This window comes from Suncus etruscus, chromosome 15 (assembly GCF_024139225.1).
Source record: "Suncus etruscus isolate mSunEtr1 chromosome 15, mSunEtr1.pri.cur, whole genome shotgun sequence".
Classification (NCBI taxonomy): domain Eukaryota; kingdom Metazoa; phylum Chordata; class Mammalia; order Eulipotyphla; family Soricidae; genus Suncus; species Suncus etruscus.
This window is the reverse complement of record NC_064862.1, coordinates 92,994,362-93,010,445: the sequence shown is the minus strand read 5'-3', so window position 1 is coordinate 93,010,445 and position 16,084 is coordinate 92,994,362. Positions and strand designations below refer to the sequence as shown.

General features: G+C 53.1%; 1 protein-coding gene across 1 annotated transcript; it reads right to left on the bottom strand.

Moving 5' to 3' along the window:
• Window positions 1–3,770: 3,770 nt before the first annotated feature.
• Window positions 3,771–15,386, bottom strand: AKAP8 (A-kinase anchoring protein 8). The gene is made up of 12 exons (XM_049787697.1): window positions 15,226–15,386; window positions 13,307–13,577; window positions 12,251–12,743; window positions 11,275–11,404; window positions 11,062–11,108; window positions 10,500–10,533; window positions 8,728–8,815; window positions 7,119–7,260; window positions 6,744–6,837; window positions 6,449–6,579; window positions 5,429–5,524; window positions 3,771–5,254 (listed from the first exon to the last, which is right to left on the bottom strand). Exons 1-12 carry the CDS (start codon window positions 15,314–15,316, stop codon window positions 4,817–4,819), a joined length of 2,055 nt encoding a protein of 684 aa, XP_049643654.1. The 5' UTR covers window positions 15,317–15,386; the 3' UTR covers window positions 3,771–4,816.
• Between the last annotated feature and the right edge of the window lie 698 nt (window positions 15,387–16,084).

Genomic DNA, 16,084 nt, shown 5'->3' with positions numbered 1-16,084 from the left:
GATACAGCAGAGAGGAAAAAGTAGCAAGGCCAAGGCAACAGAAACCCTGCCGTCGTGGGATGGACGGACGGGCAGTGAGAAAATGAGGGACTTCGTTTTTCAGCCACTGCAACCAGGAAGAAGCAGAAGGCCAGCGGGGCCAAGTGCCCGCAACGAGCACACGCAGCCCAGACTCGGTCCTGGGAGGCGCGCCTTGGAAGGCCGGCTTCCTCTCCCTTTCCCCTCGGGTCTGAACTGAAACGCGAAATCAGAACGAGGCCGCCCGCCCGTCCCTCGCTCCTATTCCGAGGTCCGGAGCGATCGGTTCTTTCTTTATTTTATTTTTTGCTCGGGCCGAACCAGTCCGTCTCACAGCCCTCCATGTCGGTCATTCAACAACCCGAATTGTGTAACAGGGGAAAAGAATGCGTTTCCCGGCCCGGTCCTCTCGGGGCCAGGAGAAAAAGAGAGAAGGCGAAGGCGCGATCCGGCACTGCAAGGCTCAACTCCCCGCCCGGGGAAGCCCAGCCTCGGCTCCTCGGGGTCTTCCGACCTCGTGGCGGTGTCCCCCAGGCTGGGCCGGGCAGGACGCGGGAGGCCGGCCGAGGCGCGCGGAGGGAGCCCGGCTCGGGCAAGGTCACCGCGGCAGGCGCCGCGCCGTTGACAGGCGCCGCAGGCCCGGCCCGGCCCGGCCCGATTCGCTGAATCACAAGCGGCCCGGGAGGGAGGGAGGGACGGACGGACGGACGAGGACGGGCCTGGCTCGCCCGAGGATCGCCGCCCGCCCGCGCGCTCACCCGGCCCGGCCCGGCCCGCCCAGCCCAGCGCGGGACCCGCCGCCGCCGCCGCCGCCGCCGCCGCCTCGCTCGACAAAATGGCGGCGGCAGGAAGTGGCCGAGGCTCCGCTCGCGGCGCTCCGCTCCCTGCGCCGCGCCGCCCCGCCCGGCCCGGCCCGGCCGCAGCCGCCCTTCCGCCAGGCCGCGCGGCCCCTCGGCCCCGGCCCCGGCCCCGCCGCTCCGCACTGCGGGGACGCCGCGCGCCCGGCTCAGACGCGGCCCAGGCCCGGCCCGGACGCCGCCCGCGCGAAGGGCACCGCGCCTCACCTGCACGCTAGGCCAGGCCGCACGCCGCCCGCCGCTCCCGGCCGCCGCCCTCGCCTCCCGCGCTCCGGGCCGCCGCCGCCCGCGCTCGCACGGCCCGCCGCTCGCCGCGGCCTCCGCCGGCCGCCGCCGCCGCCGCCGCCGCTCGGGCTCCGGGCTGCCGAGAGAACAAACAGCCGCCGCCGCCGCCGCCGCCGCCGCCTGCGCCCTGACGTCACCGCGCAGCGCGCACGCGCACGCGCCGCCCGCCCCGCCCCGCCCCGCCCCGCGACGGACGCAGGGAGGGAGGGAGGGAGGGACGCAGAGACGGAGGGACGGACGGACGGACGGAGGACGCACGCGCCGGCGGGCGGGCGGGCGGGCGGGCGCGCGGGGAGGCGGCCGGGGCGGGAGCGCGCGCACAGCCACGGCGGACGCCCGCTCCTCCCGCCGCACGGACCGCGGGCAGACTCTGAGTCGCCGCGCGAGGAGACGAGCGGGACGCCGGGCCAGCCTGGCGCGGCCCCACGGCCAGGCGAGGCGAGGCGAGGCGAGGCGAGGCGGCTCGGGCCGAGGACGGGCACACACGCCCGCCCGCCCACCCGGGTCCCGGCGCCCGGCGCCCCACGGGCCTCGGGCGGCGTCGGGCCCAGATCCGAGCGCTCAAGGCCGAGCGCGCCCGGCCCGGGCCGCGGGGTCCCCCTGGCGGCGAGAGGGGCCCGGCCTTCGCGAGCAGCGACGTCCGCCCGGCCCCGAAAGCGCACGACGCTGGCCCGGCTCCTCTTCTTTCCTTTCCCTGCGAGACCGCTGGCGCCGCAGGGGGCCGAGCCGAGGGGAGCCGACACGCCGAGCCCGCCCGCCCGTCCGCAGGGCCCCGCCGCGTGCCGCCGCGCTCCCCCGCCCCTGGCTCAGCTCTTGCTGTCGGAAAACCGCCGGCAATTTTCGGACGGGGAAGCGGCCTGCCCGGGCACAGGAGGCCGGTACTCGGGAGACGAGTGTTGGCACAGACGGACATGCCCGGACATCGGGAGGCGGCCTGTCCCCGGCCAAAAGCAACGCATCCGTGACCTGTTCCTTTTCCACGACTCCGTTCGGGAAAAGGCCGGCCAAGGGGCCAGGACGCCAACTCCGTGTCAGCGCTGGAGCCCCACGGCAGTGCCCTTCCAGTGCCACTAGAACGGCCCGAGTGTTTCTCCGCAGCATGACGCCTGACCCGTTCTGCACCCTTAGGTCTTACTGTGTAACTCTTGGCCGAGTCCGAGTCCTGAGCGTGGCAAGGCTTGGGGACCCCTCCCCCAAGACCATGCTAAAAAACTGGAATTAGGCTCCTACCCCTAAGATATTCTGCTTTGGGAACAGCAACAAGCATTGCCACGTTTTCCTCTTTTGGCATTTTGGGCCACACCCGGTAACGCTCAGGGGTTATTCCGACTATGCGCTCAGAAATCTTGGCTCCTGGCTTGGGGGAAGCTATATGGGACGCCGGGACATCGAACCGCGGCCCATCCTAGGTTAGCCACGTATAAGGCAAACCACCTACACCCTGGCCCCATTGCCAAGTTTTTCGGGGGAAGGGCTGTTTGGGCCACACCCAGTGACGCTGAGGGGTTACTCCTGCCTAGGCGCTCAGAAATCGTTCCTGACTTGGGCGACCTTATGACACGGTGGGGGGTCGAACCACAGTCCCTCCTAGACTAGAGCAGGCACAGCAGACACCTTACCACGTGTGTCACTGTTTCAGCCCCGTTGCCAGATTTCCTAATCCCACTTTTAACCGTGTAATGGCACTCTAGTGAAAGCTCGTCCCTAGGTATCTATTACAAACACGTGTTTGGTGCTTCCTCTTTGGGTTTCTTTGTGAATGGGATTAACTGGGAGCGATTAGTTTGTCAATGAGAAAGTGTCAGCTTCTTACCTCAAGTAGTTCTCAAAGAGAAAAGCTTGTTCCTTCCTATTACCAGAAATGGTCTCATTTTCTGTAGCTTGTATACTTCGTCTCTACACTCTGGGGGACAAGGTTTGATCTAGGTTTTGAAGTAAAAGGATTGGTATCACTTCATAAGGGATGAAGATGAAAGAACTTCATTTACATTTAGACAGACAGCAGAGTGGTAGGGCCTTTACCGTGTATGCAGCCAACCTGGGACTGACAGTGGTTCGAATCCCAGCATCCCAGATGGTCCCTGTGCTTGCCAGGGGCCATTTCTGAGCAGAGCCAGGAGGAGCCTGAGTGCCACTGGGTGTGATCCAAAAACAAAAAATTTAGATGTGGGCTGGAGAGATTGCACAGAGGTAGGGTGTTTGCCTTGTATGCAGCTGACTCAGGCGGTCCCCCGAGCCAGGAGTAACCCGAGTGTCACTGGGTGTGGGCCTCCCCCCAAAAGAGATGAACACGTGCCACCGGAGAGATAGCACAGTGATAGGGTGTTTGCGTACAGCCGATCCAGGACAGATGGTGGTTCAAATCCCGTCAGCCCATATGGTCCCTGGGCCTACAGGAGGGCTTTCTGAGCGCCACTGGATGTGACACCAAAACAAAACAACCAAAATGATAAGCACAAACATTCAGAGGCACCATTTTTTCTTATCCATTTTATTTTAGTTCTCTAAAATTTTAATTGCCACTGGATGTGACACCAAAACAAAACAACCAAAATGATAAGCACAAACATTCAGAGGCACCATTTTTTCTTATCCATTTTATTTTAGTTCTCTAAAATTTTAATTTTTCATAGATACTCATCTTCTATCTCCAATATGGCTACTTAAGCAGTGCCCATATCTTATTTTGATCCTATTTTAGCACCTGGTACACAGAAGATGCCATCAAATATTTCACGATATATTTTTTCAATTTCCCACTGGCTAGTGTTTCCCCGAATTTAACAATTCACAGATTTACAGGGAACCTTACCCAACAATATTTCGAAAGAGAAACTTCTCTAATTCTTTTGATTATACAAAAGTAGAACTGTGGCTATAACATGTTAGCTTTTCTCTCTCACAGATCCAGAAACTTCCAAACTAGTATGTATCGAACATGTTCATCAGATTGCATTTTTTTTAGATTGTATTCTTCTAGAGCAACTTAACATTAGTCTTCCATTCATGGAAGTGGCATCAAGTTTTCTTTTTAAAGATGTTTAAGTGGAAAAAAAATCAAAGGAAAAAATCTGAAATAATGCAGGTGAAAAATCAAAGGTTTTCCTTAAAAAGGATGTAAAGAAGATTCAGCAAGAGGAGAGATTTGCAAACTGTGCCTAGGCACTTTTCTCATTTTCCAGCGATAGGTGGCTGTGCTTCCTGATGTAGGAAATCAGCTTCCCAGTGAGAGCCAGCACCATGGAAATGAGATTCTGCTCTATCTAGAAAGGATCATAAGCCCCACGAACACTATAGAAGCCAGAGCACATTACCGGAACTTGGAACTTAAAAAAAAAGGGGGGGGGGATGAGGTCGAGGAGGAGGAATTTCACCAGTAACTTTGCTTTACCAGGCAGAAGTATCAAAATCTACCCAACATTTTTGCTCCAGTAGCAGAGTCTGGCAAAATCTCACAGCCGTTTGGGGGAATGTACAATTTCTGTAGCCTTCAAATTAAGGCAGAAAGCCACACCAATCTAAGATAAGCCTGTTTCTGAAAGAAGTGGTTGGGTCTTGCCAGCAAGGTTTTCAATATATTCTATTAAAACATTCTATTAATACCTTAGAAAACCAAAGAGCATTACATATAATACATCCCTTGAAACAGGGAAAGATCATTCTGTGGAAACGACATCTTTGGACTCTTCATCCAGTTGTTCTGCAGCTTCTGTGATGTCTGAGGCAGAAGTGACATCTGCGGCTGCATTTTCTACCTTTGCAACTGGGTTATCTGCTTCATCTCCAATCTGCACAGCCTTTGCTTCAGTATCCCTCTTCTCTTCTATGGGTTTGTCTGATTCTTGTGGCTCTTCTGGACAGGGACCACCACTGGCCCCTGCTGTGCCTGTGGCATTTTCCCCTTCAGCCTTGACTTCGCTCTGTTCTGGAGTGGATGATCCCTTCCCTTCTACTGCTCTCACGGCAGCCGTGATCACCTCAGCTAAGACTTCTGCAGCTACCTCCTCAGCTGTCTCTTCCTTTGCCTCCTCACCCACTAAGTTCTCATCTTCGATTTCTGGATCAGCACTTTCACTGGTAAAAGGGTCTTCACCCTGGCCAAAGAACAGGAATGCAGGTGAGTGCAGGATAAATCTATACTCAATGGTGAGCATACAATGATGGGGAAAGTTCAAGATAACTGTGTGTGTGTGGGGGGGGGTGCATGTAGAGAAGGGGCTGTCTCTTGGAAAAACAGTTCAAGAGCCTTTCCCAGCCACAGCACAAACCTTGAGATATTTTTCCAACATCTTTACGATATGTCTGTTGTTTAAAACACTCTTAGCCACATGCAAGCTTGCTTTCTTGAACTGTTCAGCAGCCAACTAGAAAGAGATACAAGAGAAAGTTTTAAAGACAGTCACACCTCAGGGGGCTGGAGCGATAGCACAGCAGGTAGGGCATTTGCCTTGCACATGGCTAACCCAGTTAATCTCTGGCATCCCATATGGTTGGTTCCTGAGCCTACCAGGAGCAATTTCTGAGGGCAAAGCGAGTAACTGGGTATGGCTCAAAAACCAAAACAACAACAACAAAGACAGGCACTTGAAGAAGCAAAGAGAACCTTCAGGCAGGCCTATGTAGAAAAGACTAAGCGTGAGAGAAGGCACTGCAGGCAATGGATTAGTTTGTCCTACCAAGGCTGGGAATGTAAGGATGAGACGGCTGAAGAACAGCAGCAGCAATGTAAACCCAGAAGGAAAAAAAAATCTTATTTTTCCTTTCTTGTGAGTCACACTGACTGTACAAGTTTAACAGCCATATGAAACCTTTTACCTGCTAAGCCAACCCGTTTATCTTGGTGCTTTTTCTGCAGATAGGTTTGCTCTCTAAGAACAGAGAAACTGAACCAGAGCTTCACACATGCACTGCTTTCCTTACCACTGGTGGCTACTTGTTGCCTGACTCTCCATGGCAGACCTGAGGCACTCTGAGATCCTAAGGTCTGCAAAGCTGACCCTGGTTCTGCTCTAAAGCTTGGGTTCCCCCAAGTCATTCTGCTTGAATGGAACCCAGAGTCAGCAGAGAAAACCCAGTTTTTCATTGACTGGGGTATTTATCTATTTGCTTGGGAGGTAACAATCACAGCCCAGGATAATTTCTCCTACTGTATTTCATCAATTCCAAGCTACACAGTCTCTTCTCAGTCCAAATGAGGACCAAAAAGATGTGACACTTGATAGGGTGTATCAAGAATCCCTAACTGCGTTGAGTGTTCCAAGTCCCACCCAGGCCAGGCAGGAGCTCACCCGGCGGTTGTGGTTGTGGTCCAGAGAGTGCAGGTGGCGCTGGAGGAGCTGAGGCTGTGCGGGAATCAGCATGTCACAGGCTAGGCAGTGAGCGGCCTCGATCTTCTTGAAAAAGTGCTCCTGGCCAATCCCTGTGGAAAACATGGAGTTGTCCGTCCTCCCGGGTCTCTAAGGGTTCTGCCCTCAATATCAAGCACCCTCCGTGGTTTTGTCATGGCAGAGAACTTCCCCTTCCTCACACCATATTCTCTGCAGCTCTTTGTGCCAAAGCAGCCTGGGCCAGAGCACGGCTCACCTTTGAAAGGATCTGGTTTCGGTCTTGTGCTTTCCTTATCTACCATTTCCTGGCGCCGCTTCTCAATTTTTTTATTCCTGTTTATGATGTATTCCTAGAGGGATTGAAGAGGGTAGCATGCATGAATATCTCTTCTGCACCAGGGGCAGCTCATTAAAAGAAGCTGACAGACCCGTGGTGGACAACAGCCTTCCTTGTCAGAATAACTCCCCCAGTACAATCAGTGAGAACTATAGGCCTTGAGCTCAGGGTCCTTGGGGACCTGTACGCTAGTACTCAGGGATAGAAAAGCAACCTTGACCAATTTATTTCCCACGTGGGACAGGCTGCTGTGGAGCCATCTGGAAGCATGGGGATGGACCAACAGGCCTTTACCTGGAGGAACTCCACTGTCTTATCAGGCAGTTTGGTACCAATAAAACGCAGCGTCTCTTTGTGGAATTTGCTTTGGAGATGATTCTGTATTTCTTCATCTTCAAAGCTACGGAACTTGCACACAGAACAGGCAAATTGAATCCTGGAGAGAAGGGGAAAAAAAAAGCTGTACACACCTAGCTTAGGGTGTGCAAGGCAAGATTAGTACAAGGCACGTGACTTGGGTTTGATCCCGGTATGATTCCCGGCCCCTCCAGGGTTGATCCCTGAGCGCAGAGCCAGTAGTAAACCCTGAACATATAGGGAGGAGTGTGCCACACACAATTTTCATTTCATCTCTGGTCAAAGCTGAAACAAACAGGTAAGAGCTATTTATGAACCAAGCCTCTTGGGGACCAGAGAAAGAACTCAATAGGCTAGAGCATACACTTTGAAGAAAGAGACTTAGGTCCAATTGTTGGTACCACATGGTTCCCAGGAAAAACATCAAAGGCAACCACACCCGCAACAACCCTCTGCATCCCACACCCCGTTATACCCCTCATCCTACCTCCCTAATAAATGCTAAGTCTAATAATAATGTAGGTTTTTGTTGTTCTATAAAAAAATTTGATGGTCGGGGGGTAGCGAGCGGGGGTGGGCACAAAAAAAAAATTGATGGTCAGGTCTTACTCCTGGCAGGGTTTGGAAAATCACACAGGTCACCTGAGATTGAACCCAGGTCAGCTGCATACTGGGCAAGTGCTTTTTACCCGCTGTATTATTGCTTCCTTCCATAAATGTGGTGGTGATTTTACTCGTTTATTTTTTGGCTACACCTAATGGGCTCTGAGACCTTACAGGATTCTGGGTATCAAATTCAAGTTGGCTAAATGCAAGGCAAGCACTTTACCTGCTGTACTTCCACTCTGGCCCCAAAAGGTCATTGTGTTCTTTCAGTCACAGGCAGCTATGTTCAGGGATCACACCCAATGGTGCTCAGGGATTGAAACTAGACTGGCCATGTGTAAGGCAAAAGTGCCTTTACCCCCCCCTATTTCTCCAGCCTTTATATATAATCTTTATATATAATCCCATTTCATCTTTATATAATTCCAATTAGAGAGACTAGATCGGTCAACTTTTGAAAACGTATTTCAGAAACTGGAGAGATAGTACAGCAAGTAGGGCATTTGCCCTGCACATGCCTGACCCGAGTTCAATCCTGGCATCTCATATGGTCCACCCCCTCCCCCCCACAAGCTCTGGCAAGAGATTCCTGAGTGCAGAGGCAGGAGTAACCCCTGAGCTAGTGTCAGGTTTGGTCTCTCCTCCCTCCATCCGCCAAAGAAATATTTAAATTTCTCTAGTATTTAGTTCTACTTTTTGGCTCCTAATGTCATTTTGCTACATCATTGGACTAGGCGAGAGGTACTGGGTAGTCATACCAACATCACTCATTTTCTCTTTTAGAGACAGAATTTCAATGGTGAGATTCACCGGTACACACAGCTCCAAGGGTGTCCACAACAGGACAGGGTATCCTCCACACACAGGCAACCCTTCTTCTGGGGACCTAAGAACCACAAAACCTGGGGTCCTGATTGTCTCCCGCTCGGCCCCCTCCCACCTGTCAGTTCCTCGGTCTCGCACTCTGTCTCGCCTTCTCTGCTTCTCTCTTTTCCTCTTCAGCTCATCATCCTCATCTTCCTTCTCTCCTGTAATGAGAAAATCCCTGTCAAGAATCTGAGGAGCCTGCAGAGGAGCTCAGCACTAGGGTCTCCATGGGAGCTACCTTGGCCCCCACGCCCTATGGTACCAATGGGCTGGTGAGAGGCTCCCTGCAGGATCCAGCCCCTGGGACCACTTTGCCCAAGCGAGTCCCCTTTTTCTGCCCCTGGCCTGATAAGGCTGGGATGGGTCCGGGACACAGCCCGCCATCCCTCTCACGAAGCCCACCTACTAAGCCCCCCTTCTTCCCTACCCTACCTTTCCAATCCAGTGCCCTACCATTGGGTCTTCCCCAATGTCACTTGAGAGAAATAATTCTCCCCAGAGAGAGGCAGCAGCTGGCAGCCATCAGAATCCAAATACACTGCCATGCCACCTTCCATCCCCCCTGTAGACGGTCATCAGCACTGTCCCGTCTGCCTCCTCTAACTAGGGCCTCAGCAGGTCTTACACTCCTTGCTGGCCCAAAGTCTAGCTTTGACTAACAAAAAACACCAATCTGGGCTCTCCCAGGGCTCCATGAGTAAGAACCCTCGAGAAGGTGGGTGGGGACCAGTCGGTCCTCCGCCTCCCACCCCTAAAAGGCCAGCACAGATGCTCCTCTGGGAGCCCGCAGCCCTGGTGTCCCAACAGAGGTGAGGCCAGGTCCCTGGAGCTCAGGGCCGGGCCAGACACTGGAAACAGGTTGGAAAAAGCATCTGAACTGAGCCCCTACCCCTGATGCCAGTCACGAGACCGTCCCACGAAGATGGCGACCGGCGTGCGCTGCTCAGAAGCCTCTCAAAAGGGCGTGTGGGATTTTTGGCAAGGTCACTGCCTGAAACTATTACTGCTGTTTAATAGCACAGTCATCCCGGGTAGGAAGCAGGACCTGCGCGCAATAAACATGTCACCTTGGCTTGACCCTACACCCACTGTCTGTCAGCTGCTAACTACTGTGGCACTGACACACCATTTCAAGTACTGGAAGGTGGGATGCCCCAAAAGGCTCTCCATGCCAGCGTACAAAAGGAGCAACAGCAAAGATACAGCCTCCACAACTTACATAAGCAAAGCCACTGGGAGCCACTGGGAGCTACCAAGAAACCAAGGGAGCGGGCAAAGAAGCAGGCTCTGTGGTGAGCTCAGGCTCACCATGCACCAGGCTGCTTTTCTGAGAGGCCTGACTCCTGAGAAGCCTAACCTGGTTTGTCCTTGCCAATGCTACAAACTCTTGGGTCCCCTGCTCTGGAACCAAAAAGACCTCCTGAGCAAGGCCTAACTGAGGATTTGGATGTGTTGGAGTTGGGCACCCAACAGGACTCCCCCACCCCCGACAGGCGTTTGTACCCTGCCCCAAGAAAATCAGTGTAGCCGTGGGCTGGTGTCTGAGAACCAAGATCAAGACACCCAGGAGGAAGCAGAATGGGGGCTGCAGTGGCCAGAGGGATTGAGAGAGCTTTGGAGAGGAGGGGCTGGGGGCACTTTCTCACTCCTTACTTCTCCCACAGTGGGCCGTTGGGACCCTCTGCAGCCCGCCTCCCAGAGACCAAAGTCCATGCTCCAGTCGCCATGCCAACCTGGGGTGAGACCATGGCTGAGGCCCTGCCATCCAGGCCCAGGGCTTGCTGTAATGGAGCCCATCTGGACAGGCAAACACAGGCAAGCTTAAAGACACTGAGCAATGCCTACCTCTCTGTTTCGCAGAGTCACAGAATTCCTCCTCCTGAAACAGGGCACAGAGGTCAGTCATGAGGCGGAGCTGACAGAATCTCCATAACCAGCCCGACTCCCTGCCAAAGTTACCAGACTTAAAACTAAGTGAACAGGAGCAAATGTGCGACCCAGCAAAGCTCAAGTTTCCCTTAGCCTGTCCTTTCAGTTCCCGCCTCAAACCAGGAATGCTAAGGCAGAGCCTCGCACAGCACTTATATATCCTAGCCCAGACTGATGACAATGGCAGAGGATGGCAGAGCCCTGCTCCTTGGGTGCTTGTACCAGGTCCGGGGCTTAAGCACTATCTCTTCCACAAGAGTTGGCTCACAAGGCTGCAGCCCACCAGATGTATAAGACTACAAGAATAAAGGAACAGCAGGGAATTGTCTTAGGAAGGAAAGGATCATTATAGGAAGGAAATCGCAAAAGCATAGTTTTCAAATCCACTTCGGAGAATTCTATTCTGGTAGCAGTCCGTGCCTCTGCGAAGGAAGGAATCACACCCAAATGACAAAGGACCAGTAAAAGGCAGACTTACGCCTCGGCATTCTTCATCTCCCGAACGGAAGTCAGCAGCTCCATCATCTGTCAGATAGAAAGGAAGAAAGTCAGCGTCCCTTGGGAGTGCTCATCCCCTTTTCATCATCCTACTTGCTGAAATATGCCATTCTCTTGACCCAGCATGTCCACCACTGTATGGAGAATGCACTTGACGCATCTGGTTCCCACTCAGTCTGCCGGTTCAACTTACCGTTGTCAGAGAAATCTCCATCGCTGTCAGCTCGTGCCTGCTTGGCATCCCGCTCCTCATACATCAGCAGCAGTTTCCGCTTCCTGCCCATGTTGTCCGGGCCAAAGTGCTCGAAACCCCTTCTCCGAGGCTACAGACACAAGCATATCCCAATGTACTCCTTACCCGGACCACTAAGGTACCCCGTACCCCAGTGAATAAATATAGAATGAAAAGGGCAGAAGAGAGCAGAGGCCAAATAAAGGTCTTTACAAAATTCAAAAGATAACAAGAGCTGAAACTAACATACATTCATGGAGCCAGAGCAACAGGACAGTGGATAGTCGGGCGCTGCCCTTGCACACAACTGGCCTGGGTTTGATCCCGGCATCCCATATGGTCCCCCAAGCACGGCCAAAGTGATCCCGAGTGCAGAGTAACCCCTTGAGCATCTCAGGGTTTGTCCCAAAATCAAAAATAAATAACTCCCCAACTTCATACTGAGCAGAAGCAGCTATGCCACTGAAAACCCTGTGTTGTCTACACCAGTAAGAATTACTCATAGTCAAGCCAAGAGTAAGAGCAGACGGGTGGTGACCATGGCAGGGGAGTAACTGGCTCACATGCCCATTCCTCACCGAGTTGATAAAATAGCTTGGTGGTGGGGAAGGTGACACGATCCCATACGCTTTCATTACAAATCAAATTATACAAATACGGGCCGGGGGAGATAGCACAGCGGCGTTTGCCTTGCAAGCAGCCGATCCAGGACCAAAGGTGGTTGGTTCGAATCCCGGTGTCCCATATGGTCCCCAGTGCCTGCCAGGAGCTATTTCTGAGCACAGAGCCAGGAGTGACCCCTGAGCACCGCTGAGTGTGACCCAAAAACCAAAAAGCAAAAAAAAAAAAAAAAATTATACAAATACACAGAATCTCAAGGCAAAATCTGATTCAATGGGAAAGAGAAGCACAGGTGGGCTAGAATTTAAGGACTTACCCGATCCCTCATCCGGGTCTGAGAACGGCCACATCCATAGGGCACAGGGTTATCAAACCCGCCTGGCCCCTGGACGCCCATCATATTGAAGTCAGGGGCCATGGGCTGATGAGAGAAGAGGGACGGTGGAGGCCGGCTGGGAGCAGGGCCTGGCGGGGCCCGGCCCCCCACATAGTTCATCTCTGTCCAGGGAGCAGGCAGGGGTTCTGAGGGGGCAGCCGAGGGGATAAAGGGATCACTGCGCATGAAGGTGCTGGCGTTGCTGCGGTCCTGGAAGCGGTTCTGACCCTGCCCCCGGCCCCGCATGTAGCCATCAAAGGAGTTGCGCTCTCGCACAGTGTCCCGGCAATCACCATACTGGCCATCAAAGCTGCCGTTGCGGTCAGAGCCCAGGTGGAAATCGAAGTCATAGTTGTAACCAGGGCGGTAAGAAGTGTGTTCAGGCAGACAGGGCCTGGATTCATAGGACTCGTACGACTGGAAGCGAAAGGAGCTGCAAGGAAAGCAGAAGCACCCCGTGTCCCGTGACCCAGCCAGTCTCCCACCATGCTGCTTCCCTGCATTTGGAATCCCAACCTGGGTCGCAGGTAACCCGCAGGTGCTCAGAAAACAAAGCAACCCAGGTGTCCCCGTGGAGGACCGCTGAATAGGTGCAGATGGAGCCCCTGACCTCAAGAACAAAGACCATCTACTAGGCCCGCGATAGCCAATCTATGGCATGCGTGCCAGCGGTGGCACACGAAGGCCTTGCAGCTGGCACGCAGAAAGGTCCGCAATTAAGATATGCGGCATGTGCCGCATAGTTTTAGGTACTACAATCTTGTTATTAAGGTTAATTGACGTGTTGGCACTTTTGAGGAAATTCTTTGGTTTTGTGTGGCAGTTTGGGCACTCGGGCTTAAAAAGGTTAGCCATCACTGTACTATAGGCTCTAGCCAAGGGGACCGGGAAAGTTGAGCCATGCCTCAAGTGCCACCCGTCAGGAAATCAGGACGCCCCCTACCCTACCCCAGCCTGGTGAACAGCACCCCTGAAGGAGGTCATGTCCATACTTACCCATCACGGTCCTGCATGCCTCCCCCACTGCTGTTCCCACCCCTGACTCCTTCTTTGGACATCATGTCCAAGCGCTGGTTGATCTTGGCAATGAGGGAGTCGGAGTTGTCGCTGCAGGACTCTGGACCATAAGAACTCATGTGCATGGGAGGGGCCCCAGGTGCCAGACCATCACTGGCCTTGGTTTCCCAGGTAGTTGGGCCATAGCTGTAGGTCGCTCCCGTAGTCATGTTCGTATTTTGGGCACCATAGTAGTTATAGTTTTCATAACCTGTTAGAGGGAGGATGAGCTAAGTTTGACTCTCGTAAGCCACAAAAGCAGGCTAAAATGAATCATCCAGAAAGGAGTACCCAGTGCCCAGAAGAGACCAGACCACAGGACCAAGTGCTGGAGCCAATGCTCCATATGTGTGGCTGCGAGTGTATTGCTAGGAGGTGGGCTCGGGTGGTGAGGTCTGGGCACTATGGTGGCAAAGGGCTTCTAAAACTCCTGAGAATTCCGAAGTAAAGAGAGCATTAATATGGCTTTTGGGCCAGTAAGATAGGTCTAGTATGGAAGATGCCAGTCTTGCATGCACCTGACCCTGGCTCAATCCCCAGCAACATATTTAGTTCCCAAGTACTGTTAGGAATGATCGGAGCATAGAGCCAAGAGTAAGCCTGGGGCATTGCCAAGGCATTGCCCATGCCTCTGGCCAATGGCTTATGCTATATTAATAAAGTGACTGCTAGAAGCACCTGAGGGATAGACAGGAACAGAGGCTGACTTGAACCATCATCCGGTGAGCTAGCTCATCAACAATGCTTATTTAAATGAGTTTCTGAAAAGATCCAAAGGATGAGCTCCAAGCGGGTAAGGGGTAGGGGGCTGATAAAACATGCAGTTCCCTGAACTCTATGCCCTAACCTTTGCACCTCTTCTGTTGAGTTGCCACAGATCTGCAATCGTTTGCAATAAAGAGGTTTCTATGAAAATAGTTCTCAATCAGGCGGAGTTATTCTAGCAAATGTCTGGAAATATTCGTTGGAAATTGTAGGACCCCCCCCCAATATTACTCAAATTAGAGCTGCATCTCAAAATCCTAGACTCGCCCTAACTTGCGTCCCACTCAAGCCTGAGGTAACAAGAGTTCTAGTGGTGAGTAAGGCGGCTATTACCAAGTTAAAATACATCTGTAGGGGCCAGAGCAATAGCACAGCAGTAGGGCGTTTGCCTTGCATGCAACCGATCGGGACAAGACCTGAGTTCAATCCCCAGCATCCCTTCTGGTCCCCCAAGCCTGCGAGGAATGATTTCTAAGCGCAGAGCCAGAAGTAAACAAAGCCCTGAGTACCGCCAGGTGTGACCCCCCCCCCAATACCCACATCTGTAGATCACAACTATTTCAATAAAATAAAAAACATTTTTTAAAAGAAGGCCGGAGAGATAGCTCAATGGTAGAGTATTTGTCTTGCACACTGCTCACCTGGGACGGACCTGGGTTCAATCCCCAGCATCCCATATGGTTCCCACCCCCCACCCCCAGAGCCTGGCAGAAGCAATTTCTTTTTTGTTTTGTTTTTTTGTTTTGGGGCCACACCCAGTGATACTCAGTGGTTACTCCTGGCTATAAGCTCAGAAATCACTCCTGGCTTGGGGGGATCATATGGGACGCCAGGGGATCAAATTTCAGTTTGTCCTAGGTTAGCCGTGTGCAAGTAAAACACCTTACCGCTTGCGCCACCGCTCTGGCCCTGCCAGGAGTGATTTGGGTGTAGAGCCAGAAGTAACTCCTGAGCACCACCAGGTGTGGCACACACACCCCAGCCCCAACAAAGATAAAACACAACATAGCCCTCAGCCTCCAGCAAGGAGCTGTTGAGTTAATCTGAGGTGGAAATGGGTCCTTGAGCACCCACAACCCCCTACAAAGACTTACCTTGCCAACTAGCCACACCAGCTCCATAGGCACCTGAGGAGATAAAATATACAGCATTATAGAATGACAGTCCCTGAGACAGTGAGGACATCTAGTACCTCGCTCCCATTTCTTCAGGACCAAGGTGGGCTCAAGCAGCCAGAGCTTAGCACCCTGGGCAGGTGCTATCCCTAGTATGAGAGATGAGCCCAAGGCCAACTGGGTCAGGTTGACTACATAACCCCTTTGAAGCACCTGGTTCTCACCAGAAGTCATGGTACAAAGGATCACTGGCAGAAGATCATGTCCCAGCTCAATTTTGCTTGGCAACATGATGAACCCAGCTGCACAGGGAAGGTTCTTGAGAAAGGTCCCAGGATGCCAGGCAAGTCTCCAGCCCAGCAAAATGTGGCCAGAAGACAAGACGGCACAGAGGGGAGACCAATCCTGGCCAATCTGCCAGGGACTGCATGACTTCCACAGCACCTGGGCAGCGCAGCTGCAGAGTAAACTGCAGGTTGGAGTAGCTTCTGGGGGGTCCCTGGAGTCATTATCTGGCCCCTGAGTTAAGTAAAAATGGACTTTACCTTAGGGTAAAGTTAAACCCTGACTGCAGAGAAGAGTAATCCAGTAACTCAGACAAAAGTAACTAAGCACTGCTGGGTGTGACCTCGAACCCCCAGCCCCAAAAGAAAAATGGATTTTTTGAGCCTGGGTACAGAGCCAAAAATCCTGAGCACCCGGGTGTGGCCCAAAGAAGAAACAGAAAAGAATGAATTTTAACAGCTGGACACCAGTAAATGTAATTGCCTAGCACCTGGCTGTCTCAAGACTGGATTGCAGGACCCAATGGTCCCTAGAACACCATCAGGAGTGATGC